This window comes from Vanellus vanellus (assembly GCF_965231255.1).
Source record: "Vanellus vanellus genome assembly, chromosome: 20".
NCBI lineage: Eukaryota > Metazoa > Chordata > Aves > Charadriiformes > Charadriidae > Vanellus > Vanellus vanellus.
Window position 1 is genome coordinate 3,443,059 of NC_138925.1, and position 18,753 is coordinate 3,461,811.

An 18,753-nucleotide genomic window follows, 5' to 3' on the forward strand; every position below is an offset into this window, starting at 1 on the left:
CATTACGCCGCCCTGGGGAGGCACTGCCGGACACCACGATGTGGCTCCTGCGTCAGCAAGCCGCAGCTTGCGGCTTTCAGAGCTTTTTATCCTGATAAAAAAAAAAAAAAAAAATAAAAAACAACAAAAAAAAAACACCACACAAAACAAACACAAAAAAAAAACCACCAAAACCCCCCGAGGCTTTCCTCTCATCCAAATTATCCTCAGCTGAAAGGATCTGCAGAGGCCTCGGCCTGTACTGCTCCCAGCGATGCAACGGCAGAGCGGCTGCAAGGGCGATGTGCGCTGGTGCTGCCCGTTCCCCACAGAGACACACACCCCACACCCCCCCCAAATTGCCGCTGCTCCCCCCACACCAAGGTCTGCTCTCACCCTTGCGAACGCATGCAGTGGCAGCAGGAGTGCGTTCAACAGCAACAATGTGCCGTTGCTCCATCGCAACCAACCCGGACTCGGCTCTGGTCTCCCTGGGCTCGTTCTCGCGCTGCTGCCGTCACAAACCAGCGCGGCCGACGCGGCTCTTCTTCTTCTCTTCCCGTCACCACCGGGCACCTCGCCTCCGCTCCGGTCAGCGCCGCGCTCCCGCCTTCCTGGGGTGTTATGTTTCCATACGGCTTCGTGCCTTGTGCTCCCGCTCACCCGTGAGGCCACGGGGACCGGAGGACACGGGAATCACGAGTGCAAGGGACAACGCAACCCAGCCTGGCTTCGCGTGCTCAAGGCCACTTCAGCTGGGACGGGACAGACCCCACTCCGTTGACTTCACACGTGTACTGTATACACTGGGCTGTATTCACACATCTCTGGATACGTATATATATATATATACACACACACACGCGTATACACTGGGCTGTATCCACATCACCTTTTCTATTGCAGGCACACCCCACCACACCACATGGGACGTGTACTGCGGAAAAAATAAGGTCCTACACACCATGCAGTGACATCAGTGTGCCCGGGAACTTCGGGATGCCACCGGGGTCTCCTCACAACGCACCCACACCTCGTACCACGTCCAACATGAGAGTCCACAGTGCGACGACCCGATCCTACCGCAGACCTTCGCCAAGCCGAAGCTCATGTGCAACCACCCCTACGTGCTTCCCATCTCGAGGGCTTCTGCTGCGGGCTCTTTGGCCTTCAGCTTTCCCGCGCAGAAAGGCTTCTTGGCTCCAGGCTGCAGGACAGAGAGACATCGAACACCACGTTTGCCCGCGAGCGCTCGGCAAGGCCTTCACACCGCCTGCGGGACAAGCACGACTTCCCCTTCTCCCTCGCCCTACGTAGCCCAAACCCATCAATGGAGCTGCCAATGCACGCATCGCCCTGAGCTGAGCCTGGCTGTGCAGCGGGGCCGCGGGACGCCCAGCCTCTCAGGACAGACAGACTGCAGTTGGGTGGCACTTGAAGCTCCCAGCTCTTCGCCTGGCATCTGCCCCGCCGCAGGACACAGCGCATCTCGGCAGCCAGAACACTGCACCAAACCCACCACGTGGCCCTAACCCATCACCAAAGCTGGGGAAGTGCCCTGCACGGTGCTCGCAGCTTCTGCCGACACTCCGTGCTGGGCTGCTTCGCCTCTCTGGCTGTGGCGGAGATGCCACGGAGGTGCCCCACGTAGGAGATGCAGCCCCAGAGCCACCATCGCCCTTCCAACTTACACCCCGCTGCTGCGCCCCGAGATCGCTCACCACCACCCCGGCCCTTCACTTCCCAAACCCCACCTGAGCGACCACCTCGGAGCAAAACCGCACGTCTGCACCGGCGAGGAGAGAGGTTTGCTGCAGCAGCGGCGACAGCCTTCTCGCTCGCTCGGCCCCCCTCGCCTCGCCTCCGCTGTGTGCCACCAAGTGCCTGGAGGGCGTCCGCGCCTTCCCAACCCTGTCTTCTGGGGAACGGGCACAGCCTGGAGGTCCCTCCTCCGCCTTGTGCTCTGCAAGGCCCTGGGACGCACGAGGAGTCACCTTCCTTCCGCTTGCAGGACCTGCCTCGGGCATCTTCCCAACAGCCGAGCGCTCCGGCTGTGCCGTGCATCCCCTGTGCCTTCCCCCCACCCTCGGGGCAGACACGTCCTGCGGCGCCTCACTCCACTCGGAGGCGCCTGCGGACCACTGGGACCTGCCTTGGAACACTGGGGCACGGGCACGTTTGGCTCCTGGTGCTCCAGGTGTCCTCGTGGGCTTCCGCCTTCTCACCTTGTGCGCTTTGGCCGCTCGCAGCAGCCTCTTCTCCTGGCTCAGCTGGAGCTGCGTCCTCTCCAGAGCCTCTTTCAGCAGAGCCTTCTCTTCTGCCTGCCTGTAGGCTTCATCTTCTAGTTTGGACATCTCCTCCTGGCACCTTCGCAGGGATGCTTCCTTCAGCCTGCCCGAAACAGGAGGGGGGGGAGTGTGTGTGGGGGGGTCTGTCAACACATCGACCTCCCGCTGGGCTCTGCCCGGGAGAGACGGCTCCCGAGCAGAACCACGTGGCGCTTGCGTCCCTCCTCGCAGCCCCCACGCCGCGGGGTGACACTGCAGGACATCAGAGGCACTAACGCCTCGCGAGGACCCGCACGTGTTTCAGCAAGTGTCTTCCCTGCTCCGATTCCTTACGCCGTGACAACACCTCTTCCTTTCTGGGACCAAGATGCCGCCTCTCCGAGGGTGCCCCCACCCCATCTCCCCGGGCGCTCAGCAGATGGGCCCGGCGAGGGCCTTTGGGGGAACCGTGTCCGCCCTGCTGGCTTGGGGATTGCCGTTAAACCTCTTGCCTGCTGTGAATAGGATGGCATGTCGACACCAGCTCTGAAATATCTTTCAACACCGCTTTTTCCGGTGCTTTTGGGCAACTAAACTTCCGCATTCGTGCGGCGAGCGGTGGCAGGGCTTGCACCACCACGGGTTCCTCCCCGCTCGCCACCGCCCAACCTGGCGCCACAGCTCGTGGAGCGGGAGCACACCCTTCGGTCTTGGGCCAGCCCTTCCCACGGTCCTGCTGGCGCTGTCCTTTCCACGCCAATGTCACCGCCGTGCCAGGGTCCGGCCACCCCGGACAGGGGACTCTGCCAAGGTCTCCCCGCCTCTGCCACTGCTTACCCGTGTAGGGCCCTGCAAAGGTCTCCGTTTCTCCTAAGATTTCACGTGTACACCACGGCCACAACCTGACCGGTCCCCGACAGATGCACAACCTGGCAAGGGGCGGCCCCGCTCCTCGCCCCGAGCTCCCCATCGCTTCGCATCCCGGGACTCGGTCTCACTCGGACCCGTGGCCCCGGACAGCCACCTTGCCTTGCGGTACCTGAGCTGCTCCACGCTGGCCTCGTACTCTTTCACCACTTCTTCTTTCCTCTCCAGGCGACTCTTGAGGCTTCTGATCTTCTCGTACAGCAGCTCCAGGTCCTTCCGTCTCTGCACTACCGCTTGTTCCCGCTCCTCCTGCGGAAGGTGCTTCAGAGACTGCACTCCTGACAGCTCCTTCACCTTCATCAGGCTTCCCAGAGCACCAATCACGTCAAGATACTGTAGGCAGACCCGGGAATGCATTATTTACTAGGCCTGCCAATTCCTCTGCCACATTACAGCACACCGCTCAGCCATCTGCTTTCATGCTGCTCTCCTGAGGAGATGAAAATGTCACACGGAAACTGCTGCGCGCCTTCCCCTTTGTTTCATTTCCACGTGTGCTTTCCCCGGGCGAGCTTCTCTCAGCGCTCCTACGAATACGGCCGGACGGGGTTCACCCGCGCACCCCAGCCCCTTTCACAGCTGGCGTCCCGCTCCCAGCCGCGCGACTCCTTGGGGCCGGATTTCCCCTTTTCCGGGATGGCCCTTTTCCCCTGCTGCCCATTTTCCTGCCCTTTCCCAAGGGAAGAGACCCGCTTCCACAACCCGCCCTCTGCGCTACCAACGCAAACCTCCTCCGGCAGCCCCCTCCATCCCTCCGCAGCCTCTCTGGCACTGTTTAGCCGGCGTGGCACTCGGTGACGGTCTCTGTCCAACCCTACCTCTCCTTGGGGCTCATCCCTGACTGCCCAAGGGAACATCCCCACGGCCCTTGGGCGGAAAGGGGATAAGGATGCACCTCTGCATCTCCTGGTGTCCCAGGACGCCCCGGCAGACGCCCGGCATGCCCTGGGTCCTGCCATACGTAGTTCTTCCTTGACCACGTTCCTCCAAAGCCCTGATGCCCATCCCTTACTTCCGCACATGTTTGACAATGAGCTACCCTCCACGAGCGCCAGGTGCCGTTTTAACAGGTCTATCGCTGACGTACCATCTGCTCACCGAGGTCTGTCACGTCATCCATCTCCGAGCACGCTGCCCCGTACGAGCCCCCGTCAGGAACGTGGCCGGGAACCTGCCCAAGACAGGGGAAAGACCAACGGAGCCCACAGATCGCCCGGCTTTGGGTTGAGCCCACCCTGGCGCTACTGCCGTCCAAAGCCTCCCACCCCGCTGCATCCCTGCGCCCCCCGTGCTGCGCAACGTGCTGCTCCCGACCAGAGCTGCGACCCCCCTCTGCGTGCGCTGCCTTCCTCTGGGCTGCACCTCACACACCGCGTGATTACACATCTCCCCCTCTCCCCCTGGCTGCTTCTTTGACATAGCTCAGTGCCTAATTCTTCCCGTTCCAGGGAATGCTTTTCCCACGAAGCCACGAGCACCGTGAACCCCTAACTGCCTTCTTACCTCGCCAGCCTTTGGTTTTCTTCCCAGCACGGGGGCACGTTCCTTCTCAAGACCTGTTTTCTGGACTATTTCCTCCGGTAAGTCTTTCGCCAGGACCACCAGCGGCTCCGAAGCCCTCTTCGTGACAGCTGGAGGCAAACAAACACCCACCGAGCCATTCCACTCTCCGTATGACATCCTGCGGCTTCATACCACAAACGCTTTGATGCTCACCAGGTTTCCCCTTACGGAGACCGTGCACGGAGAGACGCACAGGCTACGGAGTTACACCTACACCAGCCTTCCCTGAAGACACCGCTAGCCCAGTGCCTGGCCATTGCTTTCACTACACGTACGTAGGATGGCAACGCTAGTTTTCAGATGGCGACTCAAGGATTGCTCCCCAAACTGCTACTCTACTTGCAGCCTCTCCCAGAGACGGCACTGCTTTCCCATACTGCCCTCCATACGGGGATGTGCACGATGGGAAAGAACCAAAAGAGAGCGAGTTTGGGCGAGCAGAAGATTCTCACAGCGTACAGCACCCGCCAGGCTCCGCAAGACCACGGCACCCACGGCTCGGGTCCTTTAGGTGCCAGCTGCTCTCTCTTGCACTGAGGAGAGTGCCGGAGCCACCGTGCACGGAGGCTGTGCCAAACTCCTCCCACATAGACACTTACTCGCACTTGGTGCCAGCACATGACACCAAGTGCCTTTCTACAGCCTCCGGCGGCGCTGCGGCTTCTTCCGAGATGATTCCCTATCACCTGCACTCATCACCGTCTGTGCACGGGAGAGACGACTGCGCGAGAGCAGAGCCCGAGCCCCACCACAGCCCACTGCACCTTGCCCGGCATCCCATGCTCCGCCGGCGCAGGCCCTGGGCTCTGCCGACGGCACGTGGACGCATCTTCCCTCTCTAGCGGCAGCCACGCTTACCTGAGGACTGCCTCTTCTCCAGCACCTTTATTCTCTCCCGCAGCTCGGCCAAGCCTTCTTTTTGGCGCCGGATCGTCTCCTTGTGCCTGAGGCCCCGGCATTTCGCGCCGAGGTCGGCCAAGTCCAACGCCGGCTCCTGGAAGAAGCAGCCCGGTCGGTTCTCACCTACTCTGAATCTGCCTCCACTCGAGCTCAGCTTGCACCTGGCTTCACCACAGCCTTGGTCTATGCCAAGAGCGCAAGCACACAAGCACCTCACCCTACACGCTCTCCATGGATTTGGGGGAGTGGAAGAGCAGCATCAGAGACCCCTTTCATACTCCAGTGAGAACAGAAGCCCTGCAGATGCTCCGGGGAGCTGGGAGAGGGACGGTGCGTGGCTTCAAACGGCCACGTCCACATTTTCCTCTTGCACGTTGTGCCACCGCCGAGAATTTACTGCTTTCGTACAATCACAGATATGTCTGGGTCGGAAAGGACCTTTACGATCATCGAGTTCCACCACAAACCCAGCATTGCCAAGGCCACCACTAAACCACCTCCCTCAGCCTCACGTCCACCTGTCTTTTAACTACCCACGTGGATGGAGATTCCACCACTTCCCCCGGCAGCCTGTTCCAGTGCTTGACAACCCTTTCGGTGCAGACGATTTTCCTGTTCTCCATCCTAAACCTCCCCAGGCACAACTTGAGGCCATTTTCTACGCGCAAACACCGATGCACTGGGTGGCCTGCATCTATACATGATCTCATGCATTATTCTCTTTTGAAGTACACCCGTGCTCACAGACACATGCGTTTCCCTATTCCGGCCTCATCCAGCTTGCCGCATTATGACAAACATCCAAAAATCTGGGACGCAGCACGCACATCATCGCGCCCTGCACACGGCTACTGTTGCCTGCGACCTGCCTGCCCGGGTCCGGCCGCCACGGCCCCGCGGCACTGCTCGGCGAGGGGCGGTTTGCTCCCCAGCCGCGGCTTTGGCTGGGCTCGACGCATCCCCTCCCCGTGGCAACGTGCCGAACAGGACGGGCGATACCTCCCGCTCGTCATCTGGCTGTGAGTCACCGCCTGGCCCCCACACATCCAGCCTCTCGCGCTGGCACGCTGTCTGCCACGGCTGCGGTACAGGGTGTACCATTCCTACGGTCCCTCCATCTGCTGCCGCCACCGCCACCACCTTTGAGTTCTTCCCTCTTCTAGCGCCAGGGAACTCAACGGGGGACTCAGCAGAGGAGAAAAAAGCAACTTTATTCCTGTCCCGAGCAACAAGCTACCCCTACTCCCCCACGTTCGCCCCTGAAACTGCTTCTGTGTCGCCAATAGAGCCTGCACGGTTGGGAAAAGGAGGCAATGCTCACCGGTCTTCCCGTACAGCGCTATCCCCTCTAATTGGCAATCATCGCAGCCATTAGCACACACGCTTCCAACGTGCCCTACAAACATCACCTCGTCCTCCAGCAGCAATGGCTGCGCGGCAGCACCGTCGGCACTCCCGCCTTCGGCCAGCTCGGAGCAGCCGCAAGGCTCGGTTGGCCATTGCGGGGACTTGCCACGATGCCGAGAAACACGTGTGCGTCATCGATACTCTCCCCAAAGTCAGACCTTGCCGGCCTCTCTGCGGACTTACCCCCTTGGAGACTTCACCAGCCTGCACTGGCGTCCCAGGAGCATCCTTCTCGGGATCGGCATCCTTCGTGGTCTCTCGGGTGGCATCCGTCAGCGCTCGGCAGTGGGCTTGGGCTTGCCTGAGCCAAGAGACCAGCCCGTTGCGGGACACCGTGTGGGATGAAGGTCGCCCAAACAGCTTGCGGAGAGCGGCGCCCTGAGCACCCATCGATGACTACCACGGCGTGGGTGGGAACATTCACTTAGTTACAAGTGACTTAGTTACACGTCCCCTGGCATGAGCTCCACTAAACCCCCCCGCGCTTCAGTACGTGTGGCACTTCCATCCAAACAACATCGCTGAGCTCAGTTCTGCTCCTCTCAGCCATCCCTTTTGCCCTTGGGGGGACACCTCAACGCCACCAGCTGCTGGCAAGCTACACAGCAGCTTGGGCAAAGCATCAGGTCGCGGTGCTCTGTACCTTAACTCCTCCGCTGCTGCTTCCAGGGCTCGATCCTTCTTCTCCACCAGGTCGGACATCTGGGAGAGCTTCTCTCTGAGCAGGTTCAGTTCCCCCTCTTGGCGTTTCACCCGGCTCAGCTGCCGCTCCAGTTCCACCTTCTGCTCCTCGCTCAGCTCCCCTGGGCACACAACACCTTCCTGGGTTCCTGGCTGCCTCCTCACCCAGCCCGGGGGGATCCGCTGCTCTTACGGGTGCGTCCCCTTCTCCCACCACACCCTTGCGGGGGCTGCTGGCCCAGACGGACTTAGTCCCCACAGACCCTTGCCCTGCCCTCCATAGCAGCCCTCGGATCCCAGGCCGTGCCAACAGAGCTCGCTTCACTAAAGCACAGTGCAATGCCACTCTCCGTATGGGCATACGCCACACTCACCACTTGTGACAGCCATTTTCCTTCAATTCGGATAAGAACCGGGTCACCAGATTTTCCTGACTTGCACACTTTTACCTTCTTCCCTTCCTCGTAGGCTCTGTCCCCACGCTCATGTTGCACTGGTACGCGCAACCAGAGTGACTCACGCACATCCCTTCGTTTTCCGTCTCAGCCTCATTTCTGCCTGCTCTGCTGGATGCCCCCAGAAAGCCCCCCCCCCCCCCCCGAAAGCACAACCTTCCCCGCTGAGGAATCCCAGGCACGGCTCTCCCAGTCTACGTCCCTAGGATACCTTTGGCTCCAAGGAGCCCACCAGTAGGACTTTGAGAAAGATGACCTCCGTTTCATCCACCCAATCTCCATCTGGTTACCCTCACTCACCATCACTGCTATCGCTTGGCCAAGGACCGGGAGGAACTCCCCCACGCGAAGTCAATGGACCGCCTGCTTTGCCCCGAGCAGGGCAACACCACTTTCTTTAGGATGGGGACACCTACTTCACGTCATCTGCGTGCGACCACTAGTACCCACCACCCTTGATACTGCTCTGAGGAGGGATGGGAATAAGGAAACCACGCCGTACGCTTCACCCACCTCTCATGTCTGACATCCTGGCTCTGGTCTCCAACAGCTCTTTGGTTAGTCCGGCGATGACGGCCTCCTTGGACAGGAGCGCGCCCTGCGCCGCTGCCAGCTCCTCCCTAAATTTCCTAGGAAAGATCATTGCAGCTCGCGCGGCTCATTAGGAAGACTCGTTTCACGGAGCCTGCACACGCCTTCCTGAGCTCCATCTCATGATTTACACATACACGTCACTTGTTCAGCTGCCTTTTGCTGCCCTAGGTTCATGCAGAATCACAGAATGGTCGGGGTTAGAAGGGACCTCCGGAGATCATCTAGTCCTGCATCTAGTGGCTGCGCCACTGGGACTGGCTGCCTCGCTCCCTCTCGCCTGGAGCCCTCCGGATGGGTCAGCAGATCGCTCCCACTCTGTTCGGCATCACTTTGACCCTCTATGCACCTAAGCCCTTCTCAGCCTCGCAAAAGGACTCTCTTCACCATCACAGACCAAAAAAGATCTCGGGACCAGATGCAGTCAGCCCGTTGCAGTTCCTAAAGCTCTCCGAGCAAGCGCTGCTCTTCTCCAAGCCCCTCTGAACCAGACCACCATCAGCACGTGCTCCTTACCTCAGACAGCCGTGCGACGCTGCACCAGGACACACCTCCGGCGAGGCTCCCGACGTGGACCTGCGAGCTTCGCCCTGAAATCCTACAGGACACAATCACAAAGACAAACTTGCTCCTGTACCTTGCGTACGCATTGCATTCTTGCTTCTGCTACATCCATCCTTTCCTTCACGACAGCTTTGAAGACTCAGCACCCCCTTTTTTGGAAACCCGCATCTCCTGGGCGCCAGTTCTGTGTACATTGCTGTCTTGCACTCCGGGGACACGACCCCACTTTGGAACAACAGTTCCACCAGTGCTTAGACGGTCCCTTGCCTCCTTCCACGCTCGGGATCACTTCGGCTCGGGTGCAGCCCGAAGTGCTCCCGACCCATCGCTTTAGAGAGCAAAGAGCCGTTCTGCCATGGGAAAGCCTTGCCTATGACCGCAGCACCCTACGGGCAGTTCCCAAAGCCACCAAACAATATACCGCAACTCCCTACGAATCAGCTTCTCCAGGGACTCTCGGGCCCCATCCTGCATTCAGGCCAACCTCAAACCTACATCTTACACATTGCTTCCCATAGGAGCACGCGGTCTCCTCCACCTCTATACAACTTTCACGTTAACTGAGGAGGTTCCCAGTACAGACTCACCCCCTGCAACCCTTACCTACCTTCCATTTTTTCCGCTAGCGCTGCCTTTTCCTCCTCCAGTGTCTTCTGCCGCTGCTCAGCCTCCAGCAGCCTCTCCTCCAAAGCCACAATGGTCAGAGAATGCTGCTTGCTTTGCTCTTTATATTCCACTACTTCTTCCTGCAGTTTCTGCCTCTGCAACTCATTCTCCTCCCGAATGGCTTTGAGCTGCTCGTCTTGCGTGAGTACCCGCTGCCGTAACGTCATCTAGGAAACAAGATGTGTGACCTCGGTTGGAAGCTTCCGCCCGTGTTTTCCTCCGGGACCGTCCTCCGCATCACCTCTCCCGGCTGGCAGCCAGGAGGAGGGAGGGAAGGGATGGATTTCGGGGAGGGAGGGAGGCTGCAGTGCTCTGCCCCCTCCTCCGCAGGGACCGGAAAAGCCTTCTTCACAGAAACCGCGTCTACGCCACGTCCCCCGCGTGCACGCAAGGGTCGTTGGAGCTACCTCTCGCGTTGCGGCTTCCTCCAGGTTGTGCACGGCTTCTCTCAGTTTGCCCTCGGAATCCTCCTGCTCCTTAGACTGCCTTTCCATCACCTACATAAGGACGTTGGCAGTAATTGGGCAGTTGCCCAGCTTGCAAAAATCCACCTTTTCTCTCTGCAGATAAGCATCTCTGTGTGTTTGAGGGAAAAACCACCCGCCACGGACCATGGACAGCCCATGACCAAATGGGCCACCGTGCTACGCAGGGCACTTTCAGCTCTATTTCTTTATCTATCCCAGGTGTAAGCAGCGCTGCTTTACCTCCAGCGCGTGCCACTGACCTCAGTCAAGCTTCTCAGGTGGTTCTCCAGGTCTCGGATCTTCTTCTGTTCTTCCTCCACTGACTGCTTGCACTTGTCCTTCTCGCGGGCAACAGCGCTCTCCAGAACCTGAGAATTACAGAATCACAGAATTATCAGAGTTGGAAGGGACCTCTAGAGATCATCTAGTCCAACTCCCCTGCTAAAGCAGGATTGCCCAGAGCACATTACTCAGGACTGCATCCAGGCGGGTCTTGAAAATCTCCAGGGAAGGGGACTCCACGACCTCCCTGGGCAGCCTGTGCCGGTGCTCTGCCACCCTCACCGTAAAGAAGTGTTTCCGTGTATTTGAACGGAACTTCCTGTGTTCTAACTTGTGCCCATTGCCCCTCGTCCTGTTACTTGGAACCATTGAAAAGAGCCTGGCTCCATCCTCCTTCAGCCCACCCTTTAGATACTTGTATGCCATAATAAGGTCTCCCCTCAGCCTTCTCTTCTCCAGGCTAAAGAGTCCCAGCTCTCTCAGCCTTTCCTCATAAGGGAGGTGCTCCAAGCCCTTAATCATCTTAGTTGCCCTTCGCTGGACTCGCTCCAGCAGTTCCCTGTCCCTCTTGAACTGGGGAGCCCAAAACTGGACACAGTATTCCAGTTGTGGCCTCACCAGTGCCGAGTAGAGGGGGAGAATGACCTCCCTCGACCTACTGGCCACACTCTTCCCTATGCAGCCCAGGATTCCATTGGCCTTTTTGGCGACAAGGGCACATTGCTGGGCCATGGATAATTTACTGTCTACCACAACCCCCAGATCCTTCTCCTCCAAGCTATCTCCCAGCAGGTCCGCCCCTAACCTATACTGGTGCCTAGCATTCTTCCTCCCCAGGTGCAGGACCTTGCACTTGGTTTTGTTGAACCTCATTAGGTTCTTCTCTGCCCAGCTCTCCAGCCTGTCCAGGTCACGCTGGATGGCAGCACAGCCCTCTGGGGTGTCAGCCACCCCACCCAGTTTGGTATCATCAGCAAACTTGCTGAGGATACACTCTGTCCCCTCATCCAGGTCATTAATGAATATATTAAACAAAATAGGACCAAGTATTGACCCCTGGGGGACACCACTGGTTACAGGCCTCCAACTAGACTCTGTGCCGCTGATCACAACCCTCTGAGTCCTGTCCCGCAGCCAACTCTCAATCCACCTCACTGTCACCTCATCTAGCCCATACTTCCTCAGCTTCCTAATGAGGATGTCATGGGAGACAGTGTCAAAAGCCTTGCTAAAGTCAAGGTAAATGACATCCACGACTTTCCCCTCATCCAGCCAACCAGTTATAACATCATAGAAAGCTATCAGATTGGTCAAGCACGATTTACCCTTGGTAAATCCATGTTGACCACAATTAACACAATTAACAGCCCACGGTTTCAGAACAGGAAAAAACACGCTCGTTTGGCAAGAGACATCAGCTCCAATGAGGAAAGCCACCAGGAGGGTCACTGCTCCACAGCAGCGGCACGTTACGGGAGAAAAGCATGGCAGGACATGAGGCGACTCCATGAGAGATGGGAGAAGAAAACCTGGGGAAAGGTACAGCGGAGAGAGCAAGGAGGAGCTGCTTCGCTGCTCCTCACCCGGCTCCTTCGACGACCCGGGACCGGGAAACAACCATTCCCAAAGCGACAGACACAGAGGCACGCTAGGAACCGTCTCCTGTGGCCACCACGACTGTCACCATGACACCACCACACAACATGAATGGCTATAGAGGCACCGCAGAACACCAGTTCACACCTTGACTTCCAGTATGTCCTACTCGAGCACCATCGGCTCGATGACCTGGCCTTCCCCAGGACAGAGGGTGACCCCGCGAGATCCCACCAGGCAGCCACCCCCCCTGCTCCACAGGGGAGATACTTTCCCACCCAAAACACACCTGAAGGGGGTTCAGCATGGGGAAAGGAAGGAGAAAAAGGCTCAGGAGGAATTCTACCTGCGCCTGCGTTCAACTTCACTACCACCACTGCAATGTCTTCCTGCGCTCACCTGTCCCGACGATGCTCCATGCTTACAGCTTTCTCCCCGGCATCGACCCGCAGCACTGCATCCCAGCGTTACCCAGGTGCTTCCCGGTTCCACCATGGTTAATTTGGGGAGTCCCATTCACCCTCGTCAATACCAGAGGGACAGCTGATATCCAGGTTGCTGTGACCACGCTCCTCGCCATTTCGGGGCTACAGACTTCTGCCTCTCACTGGACATCGCTATTACAGGGCCCCATTTTTCCTGCCTAACACTCCTCTCCCTATAAAAACAACCGTGCTGCCATACCTCTTTGCTCTCCTTGTCCTTTTCCAACATCACTTGCTGGATTTTTATCTGTAGGTCTCGCTCGTGTTTCTCTTCCAGCTCCTTCCCGTGCTCCTGCAGCAGAGCCACCTGCGCCTCCCGGACCCTCTCTAATTGGGCCTACGGGGAGACAGCAGACACCCAGGAGTAAAAGGAACTGTGTTAGCAACAAGGCAAGACATAATCACCCTGGGTACAAACACTTCACCCCAAAGATACCCCCTCCACCCTCACCGCGTTCGGGATACGGCCACCGACACGCTGAGAGCGCGTTCCATCTTCCCCGTTGCCCTGCGATGACTGCGGACCCCTCTGCTGCAGTTCATTCCCAGTCCGGGTCCCACCCCGGCTCCACCTAGGACTGCCGCCGCGTTCACCGGTAGAAAGGTCCCCAGTGACCTCGGTTTACATACAGCCCCAGTTCCACACCTGTAACATCTCATTCCTCTGCGCGGTTTCCCGACTGCCTTCCACCAATGTCCCGAGAGCAGCCAACAGCCCTGCAAAAACCAACGGCGTCCCGCTGTACGTGCTGCTCGCACAGCCCACGTAGACCACCTGCAGCACCCTCTGAGGCCTGGCGACGCCACATGCCTCCTTGCCAAGCTCGCTTTGGCCACTGCTGACCTTCATCCCCGGCCCTCACCCCCTTCGCCCGATGGTGGGGGTCCACGTTCCTCCACAGGCAGCAGGGAGGAGAAGGGACCGACGCCATCTTCCCACGCTGTCATCCCCCCACGCGAGTTGGCATACCCAGAAAACACTCTCGATGTGGGTTGTCCTCCCAGGCTGGGGCAGTGGATGGGATGGTGTTGGTCATCGGGGAAGGAGAGACCCACGGGCAACGGTCCTGCCTCACTCCCGCTGACCCTCCCTAGCCTGGAGACCCTCACTAGCCTCTGGCTCCCAGATTCAGGCTCCGAGATCCCCTCGGAAAGGCTCCTAAGGGCTTCCTCTCCGTGCTCGCTGGAACCACGGCACGTTCCCACCCCTGGGAGATGGCTGCTCTTGCTGAGGCATCGCCTGCCTGCGCACACAGCCCAGCTGCCCGTTCCCACCAGGAGACCTGCTTGCCTTGTCGCACACTGTCACCCTTTTCGCTGTGTCACCCTGTCTTCTCTAAGCCCGACACTTCGCCAAGAGCCGAGGACGGCTCGCTGCTGCACGATGTTCCTGGTGCTATAAATACCACTCCGCTAACCGCGGCAGCCCGGCAGCTCCTCCTGCGCCCTTGCCGACGCCGCAGCACCCGGCGCATCCTGCACCCCTGTGCAATGCTCAACGCTGCCGGGAGAGCGACGCTCCCCCTCCTACGCTGCTGTGACAGCGACTACTCCTCTGCAGCGACACTCCACAACACGCGATGCTCTGACACACACACCTGCGCTTCGCTCTCCACGCACCCTTCATCAAACCGTGTTTCCGGCGACCTCCACGCCACAACTCCTCTGCCGCTCCACGGCAGGGGTTGCGGAGGAAACGCAAAGACAAAGGGCTTTGCTACCTCAAAGCACGGGGCTCAGATCACAGACAGCACCACGGCCACAAGCGTGGACAAGAAACATTCCCTATGTGCCGCCGAGGCACAACCCACTTTGACTGAATCACCGCTATGTCAGTAGATCAGGTCCAGCACACACAGACATCGCATCCCACAGACGAAACCCGCAGAGTCCTACGTGTGGCACTGACTACACGGAGTGGCCGGTGTCGCGGGGGCACGGATTAAGAGCACACACACTGCCCGAGCCCACCGACGCCGGGAGACAGCCTCGATCCCTGAGCGTGATGGGATAAAGACAACCAGCAAAGTCACCAGCTCCCTGCCTGCCATCACGGCTCGCTGCACCGGGGGTGCCGGGAGGGACCCCCGCCGCGATACAGAGTACTGCTCGCGTCCCATCAGCACCTCGACCTTCATCGCGCTTGGAAACACTCCCAGACACCGGTCCCGCAGTAAGGACCCCTCGCACCTTGCCGGCTGCGGTTGGCCTGGGGAAGGCTGGTGCTGTGACATGCCCACCTTGCTCCCTCCTGTCACCCCCTCCCCTCCTCGTGTTTTCTGCCCACAGCTTCCTTAGTTGCCCAAACTGCCCGATATTTGCAGCATCCCCACGGGGTGGCTCACACTGCGCTTTCTCCTCTGCGGCTGGCCAGCTAGGACATCCCACCTGGAGCAGGCGAGTTCCCCCGGACACCCAGCGGGACACGGACCTTTGCCGGAGGTGTGCGGGTCCATCCCCGCGCTGGCCAGGAGCCGCTCCACACCCTCCAGCCAGGACAGGGGAACACGTGCCATTTCCACCACCGCCGCCGTGACGGCCGAGACTGAGGGGTCCAGGGACGCCGCCTCCAGCCGCCCCAGCTCCTCTCGCAGGCTCTCGCTGCTGCAGGAGCTCCTCAGGCAAGCCTGGAGATGACACAACCAGTGAACGAGCTACCCTCCACACTTCGCAGGCCTCTGGGACCTGGCACGTAACGTGGCATCTCTGAGAAAGCCCAGAGATGTATCTGCTCCCCCAGCACCTCAGAGCGGTGCAGTAGGCTACAGTAGGCTGCGGCCATGCCCACCCCTCGAGCAACGGTTCATCCTCTGCACCAGTTAGCCCCAGCTGCCATCTCCTCCCAGTTACGACCCCGTGAACGCTTCGCTACGACACTTCTTGGGTTTGTGTCTTTGGGGGGAAGGGCTCCTGGCAGGCCCAGGGGAGGATCTGCTTCTGCGACACCTCCCGTTTCTTTCCAACCCACACTTCTGGGGGCTACGCTCGCCTCTCGGCACATCTGGAGAACTGCGCGCTGCTACTGCGGGTGCCCAACTGTATCTTTTGACCTGTCCTCAGGCCAAAAAAATGCCTTGCGCCGCTCATCTCCTGGCTGCCAGTTGGTCATCAGTATTTTAAGGACTGACCTGGAGCGCATGCAGGGATTTCTTGAACAGCTCGACATTTTTGGACACCTTCTTCTCCTTCGAGAGCCGAGAGCTTAATTCCTCCTGTAGCCGCTTCTCTCTCTCATGACTTTGTTGGCTTTCTCCCAAGATCTGCCGGACCTTCTCTATCACCTGGCAAAGGCATGCGAAGGAAGAGGAGAATAAGGCACTCTATTAACACCATTTTCCTGCTGAGGAACGACGGATTGTCTCAGCGAGCAATGACTGAGCGTCGCTGCAAGCTGCAAGCCACGTCAGACTCCTGGGCTTCTCCCTGTTGTGGCCCACTGGCTCCATCCAAGCTTTGAGGGACAAAAAGGATCGTGTCTCCTTCATATTATGCAGCAGTGTCGTCAACCTGGGGTAGCTGCTGTACGGCTTACCATCTGGAGAAGCTTGGCTGCTACCGGCACTACTGTGCATGCAACAGGTGCCACAGCCATTCTGCAGTGGCCGACTCGAGCCAATTTGGGCTTTGGAGGCACCGAGCATCTCCATGCGCTGGTAGCCCAACTCACCTGCTGCTCCGTCACAACCGTCCCCGCAACTCCCGCTGCCGCTGGAGAACAGACTTGCAGCACTCGGGTTTTGAAGGACTCCAGCTACAACACAGAGCGATGCGGGACAACAAAAGTCACTGAGAATTTATATCGACATTGTCTGCTCTACCCAACCCTGCTCACATTGACACAAAGGGTGTCCCGGTACCCACCATCTCCGGCGTTGAGGCCCCATGCACGGTCCTGCCCTCCCCTCAGCACATCGCTTCACCTCACGCACCTTCTTCACCGTGACACTTCACCAGGGTTCCCCGACACCCCTCCGTGGACCCTGACGGCTCGCACCCCAGCAGTGAATCCCATCCCTTGCGTTGCCTACGAGGTGGACGGTGCCGTCACCAGCACCATGCGCAGGGGAGGCCGTCGGCTCCCCAGGACGATGTCACTCCTGACCATCTGCTGCCCTTCTACCGCTGCAGGAGGATTACGATGGCGGAGGGCTGGTACCCATGGCCAAGCACCGACCGCCCGGGCCAGACAGGTGCTCCATCCCATGCTCCAGCGGAGATTTCCCACGGATTACTCCTATTCCCTCCTGCAAACAGCCCGAGCAGGCTGGGGAGCGCCGGGGATGCCGCCCCCAGCCTCTCCACAGGAGAAGAGGTTCCCAACGAGGTTAGTGCCTTACGCTTCTGTATCACACCTGATGCTGCCTCCTCCCAGGGCTGCCACACGCGGCTCTGCCTGTGCTGACCTACGTGGCACACCCAAAGAGCCTCCATCTGCCCTTAAAAGTTTGCGGTCGCCCTTTGCCACCGCTCTGCACAACACAAATGGGGCTCTTTTCGAGACATGTCATCTAACAGCTCACAGCTTTTTCTGCCTCTCACTGGGGTTCCCGACAACTTCACGCTAACAAAACTCCGCGATGCAGGGGGGGAGGGGGGGAGGGAGGCGCGACCTTCTTGTGCAAAACACGCCTTCATCCTGCTGATCTACCAACGTGTCGTTCTGCAAAGGGCTGTTGTTCTGCCAAAGCCGCCTGCAGCGGCATTACCTGGGCACGGAGGAGGGTTTGCATGGAGCCCGGACAGCACCACGGCGACTACAGAGCGTTTAGTGCATTTCTGTACCCTATTAAAGTCACTGCATCTTCTATGATGCCTACACAAATCCTGATACACTGCACCCGACGACAAGTTAAGCCCCGTGCCAGGGTTCGGTGCCTCCGGCCCCGACTGCAGGATGGAACTGGCTGATCTTCACGGTCCCTTCCAACTCTGCCCGCCCCGTGGATGCTCCCACCTCCCTACCTGCTCCTTGGCCCGCCCCACCTCGGCTCTCCGCAGGCGCTCCCTGCGCCCCATCTCCTGCAGCTGCAGCGCTTGCCTGGCACAGGCTGCTTTCAGCTCCTCCTCCGCCTGCAACGACCAGAGCATTTGCATGTCAAAGCCATACCCGAAAATCATGCCATCAGCACTTTTATCCCAACCACACGCTATTCACATCCAACCACCCCTAAGACGGCTTTGAAATAGCAGCAGGCTATCGTTTTGCAGAGTGGGGTTGGCACCATCGGACCCTTTATGCCGCTCTTTGCCCGGGTTTGGTCCCTGGACCACCATCCGTCCTTGACTCTCTACCATGCCGCTTGCATCGGACAGTCCCTTCTTCTCCACCCCAGGCTCTGCGGCAGAGCTCAGCACATCTGGACCCTCTGCCTGCATGTCTCTTACCACCCCTCACCCCACGCCTCCGCCACCCACCGTACCCCACCGTGCCTGTCCCCGCCGCGCGTCCCACAGCTGGCCGCTTACCTTGGCTTTCTCGGCCAGCTGGTTTCGGATGCTCTCCTGCTCGGCGCAATACTTCTGGGCTTCCCCCCGCAGCCCCTCCAGGTCGCGCTCCAGCTCCAGGATGCGCTGCAAGAGTCCCGGCACAGCGCGGGGTCTCACTGCAGGAGCTGCGCGTTCCCTCTCTGGAGCACTCTCACCGATAAGCAATACGTTTTCCCAGTCTATCCCCTATCATTAGCCTCAGCGTTTTATTCTAACCTATATTTACTGGGGTTACATTGGCTTCGAAGTAAATTTTCATTCTTTTGTCTGACAGCATTCTCCTGCATTGCACTGTACTGTTAGAATTTTTACAGGACTACATTTCTCCAGTTCCCTATGTACGTCAGGCGCCTTCTATTCCAGGACCCGGATTCAAACCGATTCCCTTAATGTGTCCAGTTAATTATTCTCTCCGCGCTGCATTCCTGCAGTCGCT

At 59.0% G+C, this 18,753-nt stretch overlaps 1 protein-coding gene across 1 annotated transcript in view; it reads right to left on the reverse strand.

Annotated features, from left to right (window-relative positions):
• Nucleotides 1-912: 912 nt before the first annotated feature.
• The window catches only part of FHAD1 (forkhead associated phosphopeptide binding domain 1), a gene marked incomplete at its 5' end in the record, with an annotated part of 28,790 nt that continues 10,949 nt past the window's right edge, over nucleotides 913-18,753 (reverse strand). The window contains 20 exons of the mRNA XM_082493672.1: nucleotides 913-1,186; nucleotides 2,205-2,370; nucleotides 3,286-3,506; nucleotides 4,261-4,344; nucleotides 4,677-4,804; nucleotides 5,595-5,730; nucleotides 7,227-7,344; nucleotides 7,687-7,846; nucleotides 8,693-8,799; nucleotides 9,287-9,368; nucleotides 9,942-10,167; nucleotides 10,408-10,497; nucleotides 10,728-10,835; nucleotides 13,030-13,167; nucleotides 13,477-13,547; nucleotides 15,262-15,457; nucleotides 15,959-16,111; nucleotides 16,498-16,581; nucleotides 17,793-17,900; nucleotides 18,297-18,401. Coding sequence (XP_082349798.1) covers nucleotides 1,103-1,186; nucleotides 2,205-2,370; nucleotides 3,286-3,506; nucleotides 4,261-4,344; nucleotides 4,677-4,804; nucleotides 5,595-5,730; nucleotides 7,227-7,344; nucleotides 7,687-7,846; nucleotides 8,693-8,799; nucleotides 9,287-9,368; nucleotides 9,942-10,167; nucleotides 10,408-10,497; nucleotides 10,728-10,835; nucleotides 13,030-13,167; nucleotides 13,477-13,547; nucleotides 15,262-15,457; nucleotides 15,959-16,111; nucleotides 16,498-16,581; nucleotides 17,793-17,900; nucleotides 18,297-18,401 — 2,565 coding nt within the window. The 3' untranslated portion in view covers nucleotides 913-1,102. The remainder of the gene's footprint in view (nucleotides 1,187-2,204; nucleotides 2,371-3,285; nucleotides 3,507-4,260; nucleotides 4,345-4,676; nucleotides 4,805-5,594; nucleotides 5,731-7,226; nucleotides 7,345-7,686; nucleotides 7,847-8,692; nucleotides 8,800-9,286; nucleotides 9,369-9,941; nucleotides 10,168-10,407; nucleotides 10,498-10,727; nucleotides 10,836-13,029; nucleotides 13,168-13,476; nucleotides 13,548-15,261; nucleotides 15,458-15,958; nucleotides 16,112-16,497; nucleotides 16,582-17,792; nucleotides 17,901-18,296; nucleotides 18,402-18,753) is intronic.